Source organism: Pseudorasbora parva, chromosome 7, assembly GCF_024679245.1.
Source record: "Pseudorasbora parva isolate DD20220531a chromosome 7, ASM2467924v1, whole genome shotgun sequence".
Classification (NCBI taxonomy): domain Eukaryota; kingdom Metazoa; phylum Chordata; class Actinopteri; order Cypriniformes; family Gobionidae; genus Pseudorasbora; species Pseudorasbora parva.
In genome coordinates, this window is record NC_090178.1 from 15006344 (window position 1) to 15032287 (window position 25944).

Sequence of the window (25944 nt, forward strand, 5' to 3'; positions counted from 1 at the left end):
CTCCACAGAATGGACTTCAGTGGCAACTGAAATGCTCAATCAATTCAGATTCAAATTCCAACAATTATAGAAGCTCTGCATGATCCCAGCTGAGGAATAGGGTCTTTTTTAGCAAAAACATTGTCCATTTTACAAAAAAACAAGTATGGTCCTCTTGCACTGCCCTGCGACAGAGCACGGATTGCTCAGTCACGTAGGAAAGGTCACACTAGACGTAGGCAGTTCCGCCCCGTGTTTAAAAAGCGCTCGTAGGAAGACTAATACAAACATCCGTTAGCAAAAAAAGGTTAAACATCAATGTCTGATGATTTTGAAGTTGGAGATGGAGTTTGTTTGTATTAGTATTCACACATTCATTTGAGGCATTATTTCCGCCTATGTCTAACGTGACCTTTCTGACATGTTTGCGCAATCCGTGGCGAGCCGCAGAGCAGCGCAAGATAAGCAATTTAAATGTATTTAAATGTTTCTTTTTTCTTGAAAATGGCAGATAGCTTCGGTTAATAAGACCCTATTCCTCAGCTGGGATAGTGCAGAGCCCTCTGAAGTGCTTCGAAGCCCTTTGAAACTGCATTGATTTGGACCTTCAACATTCTGGTTGCCATTGAAGTCACCCTGAAAAATCCTGAAATGTTTCCGTCAAAAAACATACACAAATATCTTGGATGAGATGGGGGGATGAGTAAATGATCAGGACATTTTTGTTTTAAAACAAACTAATCCCTTAAGAACTTAGAAAATGTAGGTGCAAGGACTATGATTACTAGTTGAGAACAGAAAAGCTCTATAATGCTAAGTGGTCTCAAATGGTACATCCAGTTTATGGTAAATGAGGCTTTTTAGGTGTTCCCCCTCCTCCTCTTTTGATAAAATTGGCAGATAAATCTGTATCGAGTTTGCTGAGTGAGAAGGGACATGTTTTTATACAAGGGGTGTCTGTACTGCATCTGGGATTATTAACATCGTAGGTCCTGACACACTCCTCTGAGGTTTCAAGTCTGTCTGTCAGGAGTTTGGCTCGAACAATCCAAAGAGTTAGAGTTTTGTTTTCACATGAAGTACAAAGCCAACACCTCAGGCTTTTCACTTAACCTCAAAGGTCCTGGTGTGTCTCAGGCCTGGCGCAAATGTTAAAATAAGGTTATAAAATACAGCGCATGGAAGGAGGGGGGATAAACAATTACAAAAGAACTATTATGCTATTTGCAGAAAAAATATAAGAATTTTGTTTTCATATTTTATTCTCGATTCTAGGGATGGGTGACATCCAACATCTGACCAGTCAATTATTGAAGAAAACTAAAAGTCCTCTTCTTTAAAAAAAAAATCAACCACAAACACCATGTTTAACACAATAGGCCAAGCAAAATCTCAAGACCTTTGCAAAAACACATCTTATGCAAACACATTAAAAAATGACACACCTAAAAAATGTGTCTGATCAGGTCAATTCGAAACTGCCTAGTCAATATTCAAGTCAACACTGCATTCATCGTATAAAAAAAGATGGTTGCCCAAATGACTAGTTGATTTTGTAAATATGTAGTTTTGCATATCCCTAATTGTTTCACACACTGAATGCAATATAAAAGTTTTGATGAAAGAAAATCTCGGGGAAAAGTGTCTTCAGAAATCACAACACTCTTCAGGAAAAATACGAAGTGATATATAAACAAATAAGCATAAGATTAAGATTACAGATTTCAATAGTGAATTTGCCAAATTGACAGATTTGTCAGTTCACTTACAACAAAGTTACAATACACAAGCATTGGTATCAAACACGAACACGCAAAATAGGGGGCGTGGTCTTGTTGCTCTCCCACGTGGAGAAGAGCGCGCATTCAGCGCTTGCATCTCCCTGTTATGGTAAGAGGCGGGACATTTCCGGGCAAAGTGCGCCAAGCTGCTGTCCAATCACAACATGGGAAGCGCTGGCCCAATCAGAACTCGTTACGTGTTTCTGAAGGAGGGACTTCATAGAACAAGGAAATCATCAGGCCGTTTTTAGGACAGAGGAAACAGCGGCGTACAGATAAGTAAATTGTGTGAAAAATACTGGGGTTTTTTACACGCGAAACATGAACTCATGTTATACTGCACACTGTAAACATAATCAAAGCTTTGAAAACACGCGAAGAACGGGACCTTTAACTATATTTAACTATACTTAACTACACCCAATATAGTCCGGCTATGAGTAACTTAACTCTAACCAAAATAACTTTACATTTGGTTACTTGTCACTTTTGCAGGGTTTTTTTTATTTTTATGTATTCTTGGGCTATGGTTAAATGTCAATGAAATCTTCACTGACAGCACAAATTTTGCCTTGTTAGCCTACATGTCAGAGCTGTGTTTGGACAGCTAGAAGGCATCTTTTAAATGCAAAATTGCTTGCTGGGTTAACAGCATGTGACACGGTATATCTATTCTTAACAGAGCTAAGCTCAAGCTCAAATCCGTGCTTTAGAATTCACAAACCTGTGCTTCAAATAGGCAGTGTGTGTGTGTGTGTGTGTGTGTGTGTGTGTGTGTGTATATGTGCGTATACGGAGGGAACTTACTGGAGCACATGTTGATCTCTGTCCCGCGCATGCCGTAGTAGCCTGACGGACAGGCGTGGAGACACTCTCCGTACTGCCGCATCCTCTCCCTCCTTAGGAACAGGAAGAGCTTGGGCTGGCAGTTCATACACCCATTGTCCTTTGAACACACCGAGCAGCCTTTACAAATGGGATAAGCTCCATAGCTAGCTGCAATAAAGCAAGACACAAAACAGACACATTTACCAACAAATAACACCAAATAATGCTAAAGTGACATCTTGACTAGGGATTGCCAACAATCTCTAATACTGAGATTTCAGTAAACCACTGGTGATAAGTGACAAATGATCACAGTGTGCAGCTAATTACAGTGTGTGTATATAAAAAATGAAGTTCTAACATGAATATTATTACCTTAAGACTAGCCACATTATATATGAATATGTTATAATCATTATGTATGACATTTTTTTTTTGTATACATAATCATCTTTATAAACACTTGCATGCAATTTTTTCTCCATTATAATATGCAATAGTTTAAAGGAGTGGTTGATTATGATTTCACTTTAGTTAGTGCGTAATGTTGCTGTTTGAGCATAAACATCATCTACAAAGTTACAACACTCAAATTTAAAGAAAAGGGAGATATTTTCTTTGAAAGAAATTGCTTTTTTTTAGGACTACAGCAAATGGCCAGAAGGGACTACAATGAGCTTCTCATGGGTTAGTGAAATCACTAACCCTAAAATATACATAAAACCCCGCCCCCGGGAACACGCAGGAAATGCCATGTTGAGAAGAGGAAGAGTTAGCAGTGTTGTTGCCACGCCATCGAAAAAATGTCATTTTCACCCCGATTGCAGGTCCGACCTACCTATTGATGCTGAGGACAGCTTCCTTAATCAGCGCGAGTTCAATGCAGGATTTGCAAAAAAAGCTTGTCCTCAAAGATGGATGAGCTCCCACTTTGAAAGCAGAAGCTATTGTTTATGGCCCACGACCTGTAAGCACGTTTTATTTACCTTGTTCATGTGTTTTACATGAATAGTTTCTATCCGTGTTTTAACGCTGTAGCAACTGATGCAAACAAAGGCAAACGCTGTTTGGCTCCGCTAGCCAGTTACCTAATTGCTAATTCAAATTTATCCGTCAAACACCTACAAACGTCTTTTTAATCCCACTAGCGAACTTCAAATGTGGTTGCCGTTTAAGTGATCAGTGTAAATACAAGCACGTTAAACATGGTTCTGTGTTTGAAATGGCCGCTTTAGTAAAGCAATGGATTCGTTTTCGTAATGTGATCATAGTTCTGCCGAAAGATATTTGGCTACACTCATTCTATAAAAACAAATTTAACAGTGCTCTACAGTCAGCAGCGATCACTAGAGATCCACAGTGTAATCAAAATTATCCCTTAGAGAACTGTAGAACTTTAGTTTCCAGACAACGACGTGCGCAAGGCGGTTATCGAATCACTGGGCCAGCTAACCAATCTGAGCCCAATGCTTATTTCTGAGGGAGGGGCTTCATAGAACCAGGAAACCATCAGACTGTATTTACGAGAATTATTTTTTTTAAAGAAGCATGAGCCCATGTTACAGTGCACCCCATAAGCACAATCAAGCGTTTGAAAAAAGATGAACCACCCCTTTAACAATGACAATTGTATGCAAATGTATACTGAACAGTAAATAAATGCAAATGCCATACATTCAGAAGCTTTCCCGAGTGTTTTAATGTGAGACGCTAAAATACAGGGCATTTTGCATCACGTATGGATTGAATATGGAATGCGAGATTGTTCGCTTAATTACAGGACTATCCGCAAGCATAATCTTGACCTACATGAATACAGAATGTACTGTAAGTAGCAAGACAAAAAGAACTTACTGTACGCTTACACTTACTAAGGTTAAGTGCCTTGCTCAAGGGAGCATGGCGATAGTTCCTGACTCCTTTCTTGCAATCAAACCAGCAACGTTAAGTTGTAACCGCTTCACCACAGAGCAAGCTAACTACAAAGTGCTCTGTTGAATGGTTAAACGTGTGCTGTTATAGAACTGTCTAAGACGTTTTCATTGACACATAAAACTTTCATTGACTAAAGAAACTGTCACTACTGTGACACTAGCGAGGCCTGACGTTTTCGCAGCACAGTGATTTGATTCAAAGCTCAACTCCTGTATGTAGAGTTCAGACAGCCGCTGAAAGCCCAAAACCGCATTGACTCTGAGAAGGATCATGTTGCTGGTAGAAGACAAAAGAGCCAGTAACAACCATACTGTTTCACAATAAAGGTCTCTTAATGTAACTCCTTAGCGTCCCCTTTACAGGAAAATGTCCTTGGGCGCACACAATAGCTGCAAACCAGAGACATTGCTATTGATTGGAGCCAAGTTTTAAATATCACAAACCGATATAGAGTAACAGTACAAACTGGACGTCCGACCACAATGCTTTATAAAAATATCATGTATTTTCGCTGACCTTTTTCCCCATTGCCTTTTTCCCTTGTCTTTTCTTCAGTCTGATTAAATAATAAAGAGTGCATCATTTCAGGAAATAAATAAAAAATTCTACATGGTCTAAAAATGTTGTTCATTCATGTTACAAAATAAGTATGATGCATAAAAATTTTCCCTAAAATTATACATAAGAAAGCTTTGAGAGAGATGGACAAACCATACACAAGAATAAGTGAAGGTTTGATATGTAAAATAATCCTTATTGTTCTCATACTCTTCATCAGTCAATCTGTTCACTAGATGAGCTATTTCTTGTCAATGTCTTTGTGCAGTAAAAAAAAAAAAAAAAAACGTGCTCTCTAGAAATTCCCAAATTCCCAGAATGCACCGTAAAACCAGTGAGCATTGGTAGCTCACTGTATTTTCTTACTGCAAATGTCGTCACGTTTATGCTAATGTTTAGTTGAGCAAGGCACTTCCTAGTGGCCAAAATTGTATTCAAAATATACTAGGAAAGATAGTAAGACACAACCTTAATCTTTCCTGTATATTTCTATTTTTTTTCTTTTTCAAATTTAATAAAGGAGTGTAAATTTTATGCAAAATTGCTTGGGATTATTGTCTTTAATATGTGACAACAGACATAGAGGAACCAGATTTTATACAATATACAACAAATCACAATTGATCTGTTGTAGCGGAAGTAATTCTTCCAAAAAACTATGTTGAATTATAAAAAAATTATGTTTAAACATCACAGCATTTATGGTAACTATATTCTATGCAGTTAAAGGGTAAGTTCATACCCCAAAAATGTAAATTTCTGTCATTAATTACTCACCCTCATGTCGTTCCAAACCCGTAAGACCTTCATCTGTTCATCTTTGGAATGCAAATGAAGATTTTTTTGAAAAGTCAGAGATCTCATCCCCTCCATAGACAGCTATTTAATTAACACTTTCAAGGTCGAAAAAGGTAGTAAAGACACTGTTAAAATAGTCCATGTGACTCCAGTGGTTCAACCTTAATTTTGGCGATGAGGCGATGAGAATATTCTCTGTACGCTCGCGTGAACAGCATCGGCTGCTGTAGAACTCGAAACAGCTTCAATGTTTACAACGTAAACTGCATAGGAGATTGACACAGACAAGACGAAATTGCTGAATAAAGTTGTTATTTTTGTTTCGGTTTTTTTGCGCACAAAAGGGATTCTTGTCGCTTCATAAAATTAAGGTTGAACCACATGGACTATTTCAACGATGTCTTTACTACCTTTCTGGGCCTTGAAAGTGTCCATTAAATAGCCTTCTAAGGAGTGGTTAGAGAGCTCTCGGATTTCATCAGAAATATCTTAATTTGTGTTCTGAAGATGAACAAAGGTCTTATAGGTTTGAAACGACATGAGTGTGAGTAATTAGTGACAGAAATTACATTTTTGGATGAACAAACCATTTAATACAATGTGCTATACACATTTTTTACACGTTTATATAGTAAAAATGCAATGTTGGCAATCAACTAGTCTGCAACAAAAAGCTCTAGAATGATTAGGAAGGCATATTGATTTTTGACAACAATTGTGTGTCGTTTGTTTCATGCCACGTGACCCCAATGTTTTTTTGACAAGGAAATGATGTGGACACATTTTTTCCCCAACCACACATAAACCATATGGTATACAGTTTGAACATGTTTATAGAAACCTAACATTCACCGTAAATTGGTAAAAAATCTCCCCGACTCAGCCCACACGCTTCAGACCTGATTGCGACAGTAGTGCAGAGAACAGGCGGAAACCAGGACTGGCGTGAGGTTGGAACTTCAAAAAGCAGAAAACTATCAGAGCGTTCCCCTTATTGAATTTCTTTAATTGAGGGTGGTATGGCAATATCACAAACCGTTTCCCTTGTTCCTTAATCATAGGGGTGTTATTTCTTTCATCCCACTGTCAGAGCTGTTTCAGCAAAGCTTTGCGGCAGTTAAATGATTTCTTTAACTGCTGCTGTCAACATGCGCTCGAACAACACAATCAACTATGAACAATCACATCAGCGCATCGATTGCCCTGCATGATCATGCCGTTTCCCTCATTGCCTTGTGTTTGGCAGGGTTTTGCTTGTTATCAGTTGTATGGCATGGCATTCAGACCTGTACTGACGCGACATTCTCTCAATGGCCCAGCAATTATAAATGGAAAGAGTAAGGGAGAGACGGTACAGCTGACGTTTTTTTGCCTCATTCAAGATTTTTGGAACAGCAGCTTGTCTGAGGACGGCTTTCCCAGCTCCGACCACAGGCATGTCAAAAAGGAGGCTGGGATTCGGTGTGTCTAGGGCAAGGGTGTCCAACAGCCACCCTAGAGGGCCCCAGTGCTTCCACTTTTAACGGAAATCTTTTCACCGCCAGCTGATTTATACCTGGAGCTATGACTGGAGTGTTCCATTCAGCATCGTATTTTCATCAATTCATCAAGGGGATTAAATTCAAGCTCTAAACCAGAACATTTGATGGCTTTCCAATATCACTTTCAAATCAGGTCTTAAAGAGACACTTGGACCCAAGGGAGGAAACAAACAAGAAAAAGTGTCTAGTGGGACCCCATTCATATTCTGCATTCAACTCTATTTATACTTAAACTCAAGCTAAATCGAAATCAAAGTTATGTCATAGCCATCATGTAGCATTTACGCATTTATCTTATTTGCACAAAAATCTACCCTCGTTGTTTGAATGATAAAAGGCCATCCAAGAAAAACTGAACGATCCAAGTGGCTTTCATACATGTAAACAACATCTCCGGCTATGTTTTTAAGTCACTCTAGAGCGCTAATTATCTAAGTGTGTCGGTCTGGCAGAATTTCGACTTCGATGTAAATTACAGTGGATAAGCCTAATTTGGCTGCTAAGAGTGTTTTTTGTTCCAAGAATCATACCAGCTTGAGATTTAAACTTTGCCATAAGTCTGTCATGTTAACCTGCCGGAGATTAATTTATGCTGCATATATTGCAGAACTACAACTACAATTTTTTAAGCGAGAGGAACACATGGCTTGTTTTAACTTTAAAAAAGATCCAACCCTTAACTGAGAATAAATGTTAAATAAACATTTGTTCTGACTGGGATTTGATTGAATTATACATAAACTAAATAATATATCTTTACATTCATAGTCTCAATATGTTTTCCAAGTTTCAATTTGTGCCAATAAAAAGAAAGGATACTCTCCCATCAGCACACTAACACAAACAGACAATAAAAGAATAGCTCATGAAAAATCTGTCATTTCAAATTTCTGTATGACTTACTTCTATGAAACACGAAGTCCACAAGAGGAACGAAAGTCATGGTTTTGAACAATTAGGGTAAATGGCAGAATGGCAGAGTTAGGGTTAATATCCCTTTAAGTAGATCTGTTAATATGGAACACTATATATATATATATATATATATATATATATATATATATATATATATATATATATATATATATATATATATATATATATATATATATATATATATATAATTTTTTAATTTATTTTTTATTTTATTTTTTATTGAATTAATAATTCAATTGATTGTGTAAGTTAACAAATAATCATCAAAAGTCAAGGCACATTAAAGCACATTTCTTAAAGGTTTACTTCAGCGATAAGCATATGGCTTTGTATCAGTAGTAACCCTGGAGTATATTAAAATATACCCACCCCATATCCCCCTGTGACAAGAGATTTATGCATTTTATGTTTTTTTACAAATCCTCAGATGTGGAATTTTTGGCCAAAGGCTAAAGACTACAGCCAGCAGAGGGAGCTATTTCTGCATGTTTTCAACCCGCGCATGGGGGGTGGGATCACACTCACAGCTCAGCTCACAGCTGCAGGCTTTCATGTAAACCGAGTGGTGCGGAGCAAAGTAAGTGTTTCAACTTATCAAATTAATTCCTATGAAAGTTAAGCTTCCAAAGGCATGAACCGAAAACGCGCCAGACTGAACACACGCTGTGATTGTGTACTGGAGCGTGGACACGATTAACTCAGCTCTCATCACGAGAGCTCATTCAGCTCATTCATGGCTGTGAATGCAATCTGACTCCTGCAGCGTTTGTGAGACTCTTTTCTGACTCTTGCTCGGCGACTCAGTCATTATATTGAACAGACACGTTCCGTTTTTAATTGTAGTGTCTGTTCTCTAACTGAACTGATTTTATGAAAATGAACGCAGTGGGCAAATGATCCAGTAATCTAGTAGCAGTGGCTTTGGGAGTGGCCTCATAGGGCAGCAAAGCATTCTGGGAATTGTTGTTTTTCATCCCCTTGAGACAAAAATAAATGTTCCGTCTTTTCTCAGTTTAGAAGGCACCTAATTTGAAAATGATTCTACATTAATGATCCAGTTTAAATACAGATTCATCTTCCCAGCACTGAAGTACTAGCCTAGAAATCTAGACGCACCCTAGCGGGAGCAAATCTAATCTGCCCGCGAGTGTCGTCTAGCAACTCTCAATACCCTTCTGAGCTGTATTCGCCTAACTCTTGCTGGGCCAATCACATCGTGTATAGAGTCGGTGGGCGGGGCCAAAATGACGACGGCCGAGTTGCATTTGCGTGCTTCTAGTAAACACAGAACCTGACGAACGCCAGTCTTTCGAATCAGATTTGACCGCGACTCTGGAAGACTTGGAGTTAAGCTTTTCTCTGAGAAAAGGACAAAGAACGGCACTGACGTCATTCTTAAAAAGGGAAGATGTGTTCTGAGTTTTGCCGACCGGATACGGCGAATGTTTAATCTATCAACAAGCTCTGTTTCACCTTCGTTGCTCTGGTTGGTGTAGCGCTATCCTATCGCGTGCAGAGGGAGTTTGAAAGACAACCGTTTATCCCGCCCCTCGGATTAAGCCCTGTCTATGGTGAGTTTCCAGACCAAACATCCTGATGTGGGTCTGGCTTGTCAGGCTACTGAAGTACCCCTTTAAACTAAGAATACAAATCACAGCTGGGGAAGAAAACAACAAGAGTTAACTCACTTTTCTGAAATTGATGCATGGAATTATGTACAATAATGTTGAAATCCTAACTCTGCAGCATGAACTTTCCTCATTTAAAGTGTGCATTTAATTAATAATAATAATTTGTTACATTTATATAGCTCTTTTCTAGGCACTTTTCAAGGTGCTTTACTTATAGAAGGGGGAATCTCTTCAATCACCACCATTTGTCTGCTCAAAGCACAACCAAATAATCTCAGATGGGCTCTGTAACACATTAGGTATTTTAATGGATTATTACATTTCATTATCCATTAATAATGATGCAGCTTTACACCCATGTTCAAAATTGTATTCCAAAGAGAAAAAAACACTGTCTTTGTAATATTTTCTTAAAAGAAATAAGAGGCTCTGTTCAGCGGACACATTACAGAAATAAAATAGGTTGCAAATACATATTCATCTTCAATGTTTTCCTGCAACTATGAAACTGTTCCAATGCCCTGGCCTGACATCAACATGTGCACCTCTCTTTGAACTGCCCTTTCCCATAACAAAGCAAAATTGTTTATTCTGAGAGCACGGGACTAAATGTAAAACACTAAATTTACAAGTGCGTTCTTTCATCATGCATTAAACGATCCATCTACAACATAAACAACTGTATAACAAAGGCCTTTTCCTCTTTGAACATCTGTGCTAAAGACACCACAAGGACTTTTACTTATTGCAGTCTGACCAGAAGATAAGACAAGTTCTGCACACTGTCTAAGCTAGAGTGTGACATTGGCCGAAAACAGTCCGAAAACAGGAAAACACTGCCTTCGGAGGACACATTTCAAGGTAGGGAGGCATCAAGGCACGTCTGAATCCAATGTTAGCTTCACTTCCTGCCTCCTGAGACACCTTCATCTGATGGATTTTTGAAGGCAGCAAAGATGTATCCTTCACTGTCTTTGATATCCCACAATCCTATGCATTCCATTAGGTGACAATTGAGCTAGAAAAAGAAAGATGTCACCTGAAAATGGCCAATTTGTGTGTAAATGTATGTTTTTGACCAACGTTTTCCCCTTCTGATGTCATTTCTAGCAAGAAATTACTACTGCATTAATTAAATATCCACTCAGTTCTCACCAAACCTTGCTCTATTTTGCCATTTAACAGTCACGCTGCTGCCGAAATCTGTTGGAAATCAGATTGTGAGGTGCCTTTATGTTCAAACACTGCCTGCAGTCATTGCTTGATAATGCAGCGAGGCAACAAGTTAGCTGCCTCGGTTTTCAGGGTGCATCCATTGTATGGTGTAAAATAGGGTTCCTCAAATCCGATCCTGAAGGGCCACTGGCCTGCAGAGTTTAGTTCCAACCCTAATCAAACACACCTGAACAAGCTAGTCAAGAGCTGTGTCTGAAATCGCCTAACCCTAACTCCCTTTTTTAGGGGACAATCATTTGTAGTGGTGTCCAAAACCATAGTGAATGTTATCGTGGGGACTCATTCAATCCCAAAATGCACTGCGATAACGAGTGTACAACCAATGTATGCTCAACGGATAGAAAATACCCATATTGCATGTGCCGAATGAAATCCTGGTTTGAGCTAAACTTTGCAGGACAGTGGCCCTCCAAGGCTGGATTTGAGGTACCCCAGTGTAAAAGAACCAACAGACAGCTCATATACCATCTCCACCATTCCTGTCAACCAAGAATGAGGCTTTATGATGGAACAGAAACTCAACAGTATAAACGGATTATGAGGTGGATGTCTTGATTTTGTTTGTGGAGCAAAATGAAGGGTCGTTACTCTTTTGAAGATGTTGTTTTGCTCTAAGCAATATTTTAATTTATTTCCCTTATTCTCACAATCATTCGCCACAGTTTTCTGGGCACTTACTTTCCTCTCTCATCTATAATCGGTACATCCCTGTTGACATCGCCTCTCAGGAACATGAAATAACAGGTAAGGTAAGGAAGACAAATATTCATCTGCAGACATTAGTGCAATAAAATGTAACTTATGAGGGGGGAAAAAATCCATCCAACAATATTCTATGCTAGTTTCACTGTGCCCAGTTTCTGTGGGGAGACTGTGGTTCATTCAGGTAAACGCAAAATACTTGGTCCTCCATTCATGCGAATCGCAAGCTCATAACACGACGAATGACGGCATTGTTGGACTGTGTTGCCTTCATTCAGCTTTGGCTGGCTTTGTTTTGAATCCTGATCAACAGTAATTGCAGTGCGAGTGAGATCCGACAGAAAAAAGAAAAAAAAACTATCTAAGGTACATTTAAAGACTCAAGCGACTGTGACGTTCATCGCCCCGGGCCGCAAGAGCTCAAACAAACACTCACAACACTGCCAACAACTCCCAGTGATCTGTCTTTCTCACACTCACAAATACCAATGACATCATACGGTGACATCATCCCTTTCCCTACAATCTAGATATCATGCGTCATACATTTTGTCAAGATTCAAAGCTGTAAAGTTAAAAGACAAAGAAAGAGAAAGACATGAAGAAGCATAGTACCTAAATGGTCATCCAATCTCTCTCTCTCTCTCTCTCTCTCTCTCTCTCTCTCTCTCTCTCTCTCTCTCTCTCTCTCTCTCTCTCTCTCACACACACACACACACAAAAATGCTATTATTTATATATATATATATAAATATATATAAATATATATTCTGATTTATTATGAGTTTTGGAAACAGTTCTGCTGCCTAATATATTTGATGAATAAAAGGTACAAAAGAACTGCCTTTATTTATATTTTCAAATAATATAAATCTCCTTTACTATCATTTAAAAAAAAAAAAGACATCCTTGCTGAATAAAATTATTGATTTATTTCAAAAAAATAAAGAAAAAAAATAACTGACCCCAAATTACTGACAAGTAGTGTATATTGTTGTAACAAAAGATTTCTATTTTTAAAACATTTACTTCTTTTTTTTCTTTTTCTTTTTTTACATTTTATTCATCAAATTATTATAAATTATTATAAAAAAGTATTACAGGTTATGAAAAAATATTAAGCAGCAGAACTGTTTCCAACTTTGAAAATGAATCAGAATATTAGAATGATTTCTGAAGGATCATGTGACACTGAAGACTGGAGGAATGATCCTGAAAATTCAGCTTCGCATCACAGAAATAAATGATCATTTAAAGTATTATAATTTGAAAACCAACTCTGGGTTGGACCAAATTCTGAGCCTGTAGCCCTCCGCCGGACAGCACACCAAATACGCATAATCTTTTCTCTATTTAATTTGATGTAAGTGTAAACTTGTGAAAGTTCTATTAAAAGGAAGATTTGTGTTAATGAGTAATCAGAGTCAGCTGTCTCATTTTGAAATTCTGTCATCATTTGCTCACGCTCAAGTTTTTCCAAGCTATATAACCTTCTTTCGTCAGTGGACCACAAAAGATGTTAGGCTGAATGACAGCCTCAGTCACTATTCACTTTCATTGTAATCTTCATTTGTGGAAGGGAGAAAGTCATACGGCATTGGAACAACATGAGGGTAAATATTTTTGAATCAGAAACGCCCGCCTCTTATAATGGAAAAGAAACAGAGTATGCAATAAAACTTTCAGATCCTCCACTAAAAGTGTGCCAGTCCCCACATTGTTCCACATGGTTGAAGACAGTACATGGAAAACTGCATCAATCCACCCGCATTTGTTGCATCTGACTTTATTTGTCATGGTCATGGGCATGGAAATCACACTTTGCTGAAGATTAATACACCAGAGCCAGAATGGTGGGATATGGCAGGGGTACGTTTTGCTCTAAAGGCACATTTCTCCTTCAATTTAGCAGAAAATATGCTGGACCTCACCTCTGACTACTTTGCAGCTGGAAATAGTCAGGATTTAGACAGCCATGTTTTTCCCCCTAACTCCAGTTTACTTTAACAGATTGTACTGTATGCATATGTTTACAATTTAGGGCAATCCCATTACTTATAATGATTCTGCACCATGTGTCTGAGTAAACACATTTGTTTCACTGCACTGGCTTATTAGCTTAGTGAGAGTGTTCCTGTGATACAGGCCCGGGAGACATGGCAAGCACTGATAGATTTGTAGATTGGATCACCGCGATTGAATCGGTGGACTTGATATCCAAATATACCTTGTAAGTTTGGGCAGCTGGTACTGGTGTTAGTGTTTCTTTGCAGTTGGTGCAAGACAAAGGAGATTCAGAGAACCTGAGGGCAAACCTGCTGACGTGTATGCTAATACCTCGACTTGGCTTTTCAGTCCGTAGAGAGATTGCAGAGCACACATACAGGCTGATTATTGTCATTCATTTATAGTAGGAAGTACAGTTATTTAAGGTAGCCAATTATTTAAAATCTGCCTCTATGGTTTTCTAATTGATGAAACATTTATTAATTTATTTAGTTGAGTAAAAGTCTTTAAAAGTTTGTGTTGTAACCAATAATGTTGTAGGTTTTTCCCTGCTGGGGATAATATACACTCTAAAAAAAATGGTGCTATTTGGCACTAAAAGTGGTTCTTGGCTTGTAATCAAAGGGGAACCACTTTTGGTGCCAAATAGCACCATATCTTTAAAGGTGCTCTACAGCATCTTTATCAAATGGTGCTATGTAGAACCCATAAAAGGTGCTATATCGCATTTTATTTCTTCCTCAATAATGGTGCTAAACGGCACTAACAGTAGTTCTTTGGTGTGTAAAGAATCTTTAAAGGGGATTGAAAGGTTCTTTGTACGGAAGTGGTGCTATATAGTACCTTTATCACCCCAAAGAACCCATGAAGAACCATAGAGGGGCTTAACAGGTTCTGTATAGGGTAACGGTGCTATATAGCACTTCAGTCATCCCAAAGAACTGGTGAAGCACCGCTGACAAACCACTGAATCACCAAGAATTGGTGCTATACAGCACTTAAAGTGGTTCCCTTATGATTACAAGCCAAATAATCACTTTTAGTACTAATAGGTCATATAGCACTTTACCCATCTCGTAAACATGGAGAAAAAGGGGGATCTGTGGAGCAAAGACAGGTGCTGTAAGGTGCAAAAGGCAATCTGTCATGACGGGGTATGCGTGAAAAGATATGTTTTATGTTTCTGCACAGCTCACTTTTGAACGGAATTTGGAAGTTAGCAGTTTTTTCCACTCCATAAATTCTTTTCTGAGTGAGATGTTCTGTTATGGTCTCAAGTCTGTAAAGAAAGGTAAAGTCTGAGAAGAATGTTTTTTGAACAGCATTTTGGTCTTGTTTCCAGGAGAAATATCTAAAAATTCTTAATAAAAGATAAATATACCTGATTCACAAAACTGTGCACAATAGTAAGACTTGTTCAAAGAGACTATCATTTTTGAGCAGTTCTTATTTTTCTACCACTGGCAAAATATTGTATTATTATTATTATTATTATTATTATTATTATTATTGTTGTTATTATTATTATTATTATTATTATTATTATTATTATTATTATTATTATTATTATTATTATTATTATTATTATTATTATTATTATTATTATGTTAAATTATTATGTTAAATTATTATATTAAATTAATTGAAATCATTATATTTGTATTAAACTAATTGATTTATGCTTATAAAAAGATATCAGTGTAAAAAGAGTGGCTGAGAAGCAAAGACATGAGGGTGGTGGTGGAGAGGGTGGGAAGTGGAATGGTTAAAATTAGCACACCTGTTGGTAATTTATCACACATAAACCTCACACCTAATTTTCACACCTGTGGCACAATGGGTTCTGAATCCCACAATTCAGTCACACATGCTGTTCCTCACACATGCTAAGCAGCTAGCAGTGGGTTTTGCCATGACAGAGCTACGTCACCGCCAAAAGATCAGAGAAACGACGTGCCTGGGATTTTTTCACAACATTGAGCATCAGCGGACCTAACAAGACCCTCCTTTTCCACTTGCCAGTGATCCAATCTTATGCCAAATCATATAAATATCCTACAATCCAATACAAGGTCATGCAAAAGTAAAATGGATAGTTCACCTAAAAAATGAACACTCATTGTAACAAACATATGGATTTCTTCTGTGAAACACAAAATATGATATTTTGAGAAATGCTCCAAGAACAATTGGACACACCAATGGCTTCAAACAATTAGACACTATTGACTTTCACTGTATAGACAAATCAGACATCCAGAGCAGGGGCGTGCACAGGTGCTATGTGACAAGAACAGTCCTCAGTAGGATAGACCGTCCCATTTCTCGTTCTCTCCTCTCCACCTTTCGCTGGTGTGTGGTGAGCACACTGGCGCCATTGTACTGTGGCTGCCGTCGCATCATCCAAGTGGATGCTGCACACTGGTGGTGGTTGAGGAGAGATCCCTGACATTAGTGTGAAGCACTTTGGGTGTACAGTAGTACATTTGAAAGCGCTATATAAATGCCTCATTGACTCATTCATTCATTCATTCATTCATTCATTCATTCATTCATTCATTCATTCATTCATTCATTCATTCATTCATTTAACAACTCAGTCCAACCAGCCTTCGAAGCGTAGCCTCTGAATTGGCACAATGACGTACCATCATTTTAAAAGTGATGTAGACCTAGAAAAGTAGTTACATTGGTATTTTTTTCGATAAAGAATATGCACTTTTCTAGAAATGTCAAGCTCTAAAATTCCTTTAAATATTGTTGGAGAAGGGGGCCTTGTAGACAAAAAGGTTGTAAAACATTGCACTAAGGTGGTGTTTCTACCCACCACTCTAAATGGTAGATATGACTTGGATCCCCTTTTTTGTCCATCTTATCATTTGTCAGTGAAGAAAAAAAAAGTCGCTTACAAAACTAATAGCAGAGCTGTTCTCAAGCGGCCCAGTTTGAGGTATCATTCATGTCATTGGCTTAAATGATGAATTCGGTTGAATTCGATGAATTCGAAAAAAAATTCACAAACTATAGATTTGATATACACTTTAAAAAAATGGTGCTATTTGGCACTTAAAGTGGTTCTTGGCTTGTAATCATAGGGAACAACTTTTGGTGCCAAATAGCACCATACCTTTAAAGGTGCTCTACAGCATCTTTATCAAATGGTGCTATGTAGAACCCATACAAGTTGCCATATCGCATTTTATTTCTTCCTCAATAATGGTGCTAAACGGCACTAACAGTAGTTCTTCGGTGAGTAAAGAACCTTTAAAGGGGCTTGAAACGACAGTTGTTGTACGACAGTGGTGCTATATAGTACCTTTATCACCCCAAAGAACCACTGAAGAACCACTGAAGAACTAAAATTTGGAGCTATAAAGCACAACATGGTTCCCCTATGATTAACAGCCAAAGAACCACTTTTAGTACTATATAGCACCGTTTTGGGTTTTTGTTTTTTGAGTGTACAATCACAAAAAAACAGCAAGTAAAACAATGAATTAAACATAAAATTTTAAAGAAGAAAGTCTGAAATGTTTTTTTCTTGTAAAATTACTTCAATCATTTGTATTATTTGATAATATAGTTTGAACTAAGCATTAGGGGGTTGTTTAAAACTCAAACCCTAATTATGAGCACTAGTAATTGTGAAGCTTGCCCTAAAAAAACACCTCTAAAAGCTGGTTTAAAATTATGAGTGCACATAAAACTCACCCACACATACATACACAGACACACAAGCCATCAGATCAGACCTCCCTCTACACAGTATTGTTTGTCTTCACGCCTGACTCTGTGCTATACTGGGGAACATGAAAGGTATTACCTCGTTAACCCTTTAATGAGACCTCTTCTCCACCTCCCTGCCTAAACCTTCCCTACCAGGCCAGATCAGAAGTGATGCACAGGGTCAAAAGTGGAGAGCACCACGGGGGTGGCAGGCAGAAACATGCCGAGGAACCTCATATGGTCCCAACCACTGTGAGGGGACTTCAAAGCCTGATGCCCAAGACTGAGTCTTCTACTCCATAAATAGCTTGAGCAGACCCTCAAAAACTTCCATTGAGCTAATTAAGCAAAAATTCAACAGGATACCACGCAACACCCATGCCATGGACATCAAAAACGGCATGCATATGATAAGCATAAGCTTGAAAATAACAAAAACAGGTTCTAGAGTTGCGGTTTCCTGCACACATGGGTGGCACAATGTATAAAATCTGCGTGTATTGTTACAAATTTGTCAAATCCCCGTGAAAACCTGGCAAGCGAGGACATGCCAGAGCACTTCCAGATACAAATGAACACCAGGGCAGGGTTATATGTAATAGCCGCTCATCTCATCTGCTCCCCGGGGTAGAGCTTACACTAAAGAGCTCTGTTATAATCACTCAACTTCAACCTCTTCTTGCTCTTACCAAAACAAACCTGTCTGGCAGCCAGATACATCTCAGATACGGCCCCTGTATGGCCCCGCACTCCCATAAACACGTTGGCCACACCATGCAACTTTCTTCTTTTGCTTTTAAGACTTGAAAACACTGTTGATCTCGTCAAATAAATTCTTGCTAAAATGATTGTTGACAAAAAATAATAACTAAGATGAGAAAAGTCACTGCAAATTTGATGTTTGTAGACAAAATAAATTATAGAAAGAATTGATTCATTGTATGTTGGGAACTGCCCTGCTTGAACTGAAAGAGATAAATGCTGGTAAACATAAAATCCAATAAATAGTGTATATGAGATTAATATGAACTATAAACACTACATTAACATAATATTGAAAGGTTTGGGGTAAGTGATTATTATTTTCAATACTTTTATTCAGAAAGGACATTCATATTAAAAATACATGATGTTCTTATGAACCTTTTATATCAAAGTATCCAGAAAAACAACATTGATCATTGTTTCTGCAAATAAATAAATAAATAAATAAATAAATAAATAAATAAATAAAAAATAGGCAGCACAACCATTTTCAGCTTTGATAACAATAAGAAATGTTTCCCAAGCACCAAATCATTTCTGAAGGATCAAGTGATAAAATTCAGCTTCGCCATCACAGGGATGAATTAGTTTGAATAAAAATTTAAATAGAAAACAGTTGTTTAAAATTAAATTTACAACATTTTATACTCAAATAAATGCAGCCTTGATGAGCTTAGGACATTTTTTTCCAGAATATTAAAAAAGATGAAAATTAAGGCAAATACTCAATGCATAAGTCCATTTCATAAAGTACTTTAATGTGCATAAGTCTCTAAAACACAGTGATTCTTAGATTTTTTATTTATTAATTATTACATCTTCTTACAGCGCATTGTCAAAAGTGCCTTTTTACTCAAATTATTAATTGACTAAAATGATTAGGACATCTGATGAAATTTTTCATCAAAAGACTGACAAAACAAAAATGTGAGCAAAAATGTATATAGTTTTCAAGACACCAGACCTTTTGTATGTTAATAGTGACAAGCTGGCATTACTGGAGTGCCACCACTAAAGCCATTAGTAGCACATGAACATGAAAACTACATGTGACCCCTGCCTGCGGATACCTTCAACGTACCGTCCCTCTCGGTGACAGCTGTTTACACAAGAGAAGACGGTGTGCTTCTGAGGTCTGGCTCTGGTTCAAATAAAATAATACACAGTTGAAGTCAGCCAAGATGTAATACAAGTGGATAACTGAGTGGGTGAAAAAGGAGGAATTTGTGAAATGTACATGGATCTTTTCTCGTTTCCCACCTCCCAAACCTTTTCTTTATCATTATCCGCTGCCACTGACCTGACCCCGTCTAAATATCTATCTACCACTAAGCCCAGTGAGTAGATAAAGACAAATGGACAATAAAGGGACAAAAATAGAGATACATTGCATAAACTCACCACAATTGAAGCCCTCTGCATTTCGAAACTTAAGAGTCTGAGGAATTTGTTTAAAGACCACATGCACATAGAAATCATATTTTAAGATTATAAAGCAAAAAACTTTTTTTTTTTTTCGCTTCAGTTTATGTGGCACAATTCCATACTACATTGCATGCATGCACAAGACCCAGCATCAGGAAAGACAAAGCAAAAACAAACTACAATAGAGAGGTGCAGGGACGGTGTATTTTTGTATGCACAGCCCAGAAGTTTGCATCACCCTGGTTCCCTCGACCAAAAAAACAATAGGATTTCTCCATTGATTTTTGGATTAAAGCAGAAAATAAGCTCTGTGACCACAAGTACACATTTTGTTCATTGTGATAATCTTCACAAATGAACACATCTTTAATGAATTCTGAATTGTAAATTGGCAAAAGCTAAACGTATACTGTAAACCCTAACACACAAAATAATGAATAGATTTGAGTAGAGACAACTCAAATGAAACTAATGAGCTCAATCAAATTAACTTTTGTAGAACTTTCTTTTACCTTTGAGTTCACAAAACTGACACATTTCAAGTTACCATCATGGTGATGAGTGGAGCATGAGCTTAGTTTGAGAACAGGTATGGTATGTTCTATATCGCCGAACTCATTCAGCAAATGCTATGCTATGTAAATGCTATCAAAGCATTGTGTAACCAATTAGCAAGGTAGCATTTATCTAGTTAGAGCTAGCCAAGTTTTGCCAACTTATTCAGGTTTACAGTGTAGGATAAATTAACTACACCATGGTCGTATGACTTCAATGTCACCATCGCTAAGCTTCCGACATCTCTGTCAGCACAATTACAAACACAACACGGCTGTGAAAGCGGGGAGTAGATGAGTTTATCTGTTCAGCTGATGATATTTAATGTCCCTGACAATCTCTGTAGTCCATTTAACCACTGGTTAGCAACCGCCTTTTACAGGACAAGTAAAAGCTTTAATTATATTACTGATGTATTTTATATCGTAGAATAAAACATGAAAATATATTGAGCTTGTGTTCGCCACCACAGACTTAATTTCAAGCATTTAACCAAAAACCCATTAAAAAAAATCCACTGACTTACGAGCAATGGAACTAGAAGAACTAAAATGATAACTCGCTATATCATCCCTGCACCGCTCTATAGCTGCTGCAACTACACTTCCTGCAATAGACTGGATTCTGATTTGCAAATCTGCAATTAAAAAAATACAACGACCACTAAACAGTATAACATAATACAATGATTTTAACTCAAATCGAAATTAAACTCCCTACATATTTAACACCAATATTTAACATCAAGCTAAGCAAAATAAGTGTGATACAGGACCTCTCCTATTACAATCAGGATAATGCTTATGAAGTAAGGGATATATATATATATATATATATATATATATATATGTCAATGTCAATGTCAATGTCAATTTTATTTATATAGCACTACTAAACACAGCACTAGTTGACCAGTGTGCTTTACATCAATACAAAAGACAAACTAAAACACAATATAAAAGCAATACATTTCATCCTCAGCCATATGCCAAATCAAAAAGATATGTTTTTAACTGAGATTTAAAAACAGCCAAGGAAGGGGCTAATCTAATATTTAAAGGTAACGCATTCCATAGTCTAGGCGCAGCTGATGAAAACGCCCGGTCCCCCCTACTTTTCAACTTTGTTTTTGGTATTTATAAGTACCTCTGATTCGACGACCGGAGAGACTTAACTGGACGATGTTCTGTCAGTAAATCCGAAAGGTAAGGAGGGGCCAAACCATGTAAGGATTTAAAAACCAGAAGAAGAATTTTAAAATCAACACGATATTGTACTGGTAGCCAGTGCAAATGACGTAGTACTGGAGTAATATGTTCCCGCTTTCTAGTGCCTGTTAGAAGTCTTGCCGCCGCATTTTGAATTACCTGTAACCGGGATAAAGCTGATTGGCTAATCCCGACATACAGTGAGTTAGTCCAGCCTCGTTGTTAAAAAAGCATGAATCAGTCTTTCAAAGTTTTTAAAAGATAATATTGGTTTTACTCTAGATAAAAGACGCAGTTGAAAACAGCATGATTTAACCACCGAGCTTATCTGCTTGTCAAATTTTAGACCGTCATCAAAAATGACACCTAGGTTTTTCACCCAAGACTTAACTGGAAGTGTTACATTACCTAAGGTAATTTGACTAATAGAATTCGATGAGCCGAATACTATAATTTCAGTTTTATTTTCATTAAAATTAAGGAAATTTCTAGATAGCCAAGCTTTCACATCAGATAGGCAGGCCTTATTTTTTTCCAGTCCATCACAATTTGGTTTTAGGGGTAAATAAACTTGAGTGTCGTCCGCATAGCAGTAGAACGACAACCCATGTTTTCAAAAAATGGACCCCAATGGAAGCATATATAATGTGAAAAGAGTTAGAGCCAAAATGGATCCCTGCGGTATATATATATATATATATATATATATATATATATATATATATATATATATATATATATATATATATATATATATATATACATATATATATATATATATATATATATATATATACACACACACACACACACACACACACAATTCAATAATATTCAATTATCTCTTTGCTCATTAAAGTATTGTGACATTCCTCTTGTATTCCCTATATTGAAACAGAGTCCTGATGACTATTTTCTAAATATATAGAAGTAAAATATCATCTCAAATATGCACTACTGTTTAGTTTGGGGTTGGTAAGATTTTTTTAAGGTTTTTGAAAGAAGTCTCTTATGCTCACCAAGGTTGTTTATTTAATCCAAAATACAGTAAAAACTGTAATATTGTGAAATATTATCACAATTTAAAATAACTTTGTTTTCTTTTTTTAATATATTTTATTCATGCGATGGCAAAGCTGAATTTTCAGCAGCCATTACTCCAGTTTTCAGTGTCACATAATCCTCCAGAAATCATTGATCTGATGCTCAAGAAACATTTCTTATCATAATCAATGTTGAAAACAGTGCTGCTTCATATGTTTGTGGAAACCATGATCCTTTTTTTTTTGCTGACTTTTGAATACAGTGTAAGCTATTAAATACTTCCCTAATATATTCCCCTCAAATATATATAATGAAAGGTTATTTTTCTCTTGGGGGAACAAATACCTCAGTCTGTGAGAGAGAACTTGTAAACCATGTTAGTGACAGCATGATAGTAATGAAGTTAATTGAGCATTTTATACTTCTAGCCATAACAAATTCATAAGATTGACACAGAATCGTTTGAATAATGGCTTACAACGACCATTCCCCATTGCAAAAAGCACACAGCTTATTATATAATAGAAAACAGAAAGTTTGAAATACTTTTTTTGTTGTTGCATTGAGCGAGTACTGCGATGACTCATGATGACTCCAACAAATACATTGATTAAAGATACGTGCTGGCTACTGCACACAAACCACTAACACTCACTTTCTCATCAAGGGCTAGTGACCCTTGAGGACCCCTTCACATCTGAGTTGCATGTTGAATCTTCACAGAAAAAGAGGAAGGGAGGGAGAGACAAAGAAAGACAATGAGCTTAGCGCCAGGGCACTATAATGACTACCATGCCTGGCCTTGATTAAAACCACACCAGGACTTCTGGGTTCCACAGGCAGGCGGGCAGCAGGCAGGGTGTCTCTGCCTCCCTTTCAAGCTCTTAGAAGGTCCAGACGTCCTCGACCTAGACCCACGGGGGAGACGGGCACAATGACAGGGCAAAGGGGACGAGACCCAAGCTCCAATCATAAACAAATTACAAGCAAGCAGTGTAGCTTTATTGCCCCTGACCGTATCACTTCCGCACCATACTGAAAGCAAGGCGTGTGGATGGCTGGTTTGATGTGGTGTGGATGCTTAATTAGAGGTCCTATCAAGCACAGGGAAACAGAGGAAGCCTGTCCATCTGTCGGGTGTTAGAGAGACGAGGAGGGGGAAACGGCAGCCCAATGTTCCTCCTTGTTGTTGTTCCAGCGATTTGTGTAGGCGTGGATGTAAATATCTATCAGAGCCAGAGACCCGGCCACACACGCCAGCATATGTTTTTTTTGTTTGTTTGTTTGTCTGAGGAAGCCTCTAGAGCTCACGTTACAACAAGGCCCTTGCCGATCGATTCAGACTAGATGGAGGTCTGAATGCACACGCATGGACATACTCGCAAAACGGAGAACAAATGTGGTACAGAACAGAACCTGGAAAGGCCTGGGAACACAGAGAGCCTACTCACAGCAGTTCGATTCCTCCAACCCTTCCAAGACATGTTGAACCGCCAATTAAATTCTTCAAAATGTCCAGCACACTCATCTGACACCCCATTACCCTGTCTGTGCTCTCCCGTCCTTTCTCATATAGCTGGTTCAAGATGGGAGGGGTAGATGATTCATATGGAACTGTCTGATGCAAAAAAACAGCAGGTTTGTTTTACAGTCAAGCTCCGTTTCAAAACCTAGTGAACTTCCTTGCTGTCTATTACCTACACAGGAAGCTTCATTGCAGAGTGTTGGAAACTCAACTCAGTTCCAATGTAGGAAACACAAGAGGAATGACACGATACTTTAATGAGCAAAGGGATAATTGAATATTATTGAATATATATATATATATAATGAAAAATCAAAATTATATATATATATATATACATATACAGTACAGGCCAAAAGTTTAGACACACTACTATTTGTAATGTTTTTGAAAGAAGTTTCTTCTGCTCATCAATCCTGCGTTTATTTGATCAATAATACAGAAAAAAATGTAATATTGTGATATATTATTAAAAATTAAAAATAATTGGCTTTTTAATTTATTATAATTTAAATGATCATTTATTTCTGTGATGCAAAGCTGAATTTTCAGGTATATATTTCATAATAAATCAGAATATTAGAATGATTTCTGAAGGATCATGTGAAACTGAAACAATCCTGAAAATTCAGCTACGCATCACAGAAATAAAGGATAATTTAAAGTATAATAAGTTGAAAACCAAGTATTTTAAATTGTAATAATATATCACAAACATTCTGTATTTTTGATCAAATAAATGCAGGCTTGATGAGCAGAAGAAACTTCTTTCAAAAACATTACAAATAGTAATGTGTCCAAACTTTTGGCCTACATATGCGCACACACACACACACACACACACACACACACACACACACACACACACACACACACACACACACACACACACACACACACACACACACACACACACACACACACACACACACACACACACACACACACACACACACACAACAAGCAATGCTGCCTTAAAATAAGGCAAACATTTGCATCTTAAGGCCAATTCACACCGCAAAAATGCTAACAAACACCAACAAACAAGTTGGCGGTTCGATTTTAAATTTTATGAAAAATAACTGTAATGTTCACATATATATATGTTCAGTCGGGTGAAAACAAACCCTGACCAACGCCGACTGGGGTAACGCATTGATCCAACATGTTTGTTGGTGTTTTTCTGTGTGGTGTGAATTGGCTTTTAGATTACAGCATAAATAAGATGCCTTTATGGAAGTAAAACTGTGCCACTGGATTTTGAATTCTAATTTTTAGCACTGAATTTTTTACATCGAATTTTTAACACTGAATTTTATTTTGCATCTAAATCAGACTTTGAATTTTAAAAGCCATCGAATTTCTAGCTCTGTTTTTTTTGCCTATGACATTTTTTCAATGTTTTAAAAAAAATCAGTGTAAAAAGAAATTCAACGTCTCAAAAAATTCAGTGTAAAAAAATTCAACGTCTCAAAAGATTCAGTGTAAAAAAATTCAACGTCTCAAAAGATTCAGTGTAAAAAAATTCAACGTCTCAAAAAATTCAGTGTAAAAATATTCAGAGTCAACATCTGGGTAACCAAGGAGAAGCAATCGATCCCTGTATCAAATCATCCAACATCCAGCCAATCATTTACGCTCCATTGGTCATGAGTAAACTCACCGAAGCGCCATCGTGTGTGTTCTGAGCCATGCTGCTGAGCTCTGGAGCTCACCTGAAGTGAACTTCCCCACCTTCCTGTTTCAGCGTCACATGATCAATGA

The 25944-nt window shown here is 37.4% G+C and overlaps 1 protein-coding gene across 1 annotated transcript in view; it reads right to left on the bottom strand.

Moving 5' to 3' along the window:
* The window catches only part of rspo2 (R-spondin 2), a 76911-nt gene that overhangs the window by 44551 nt on the left and 6416 nt on the right, over window positions 1–25944 (bottom strand). Inside the window, exon 2 of the mRNA XM_067449576.1 lies at window positions 2568–2756. Within this exon, the coding sequence (XP_067305677.1) occupies window positions 2568–2756 (189 nt within the window). The remainder of the gene's footprint in view (window positions 1–2567; window positions 2757–25944) is intronic.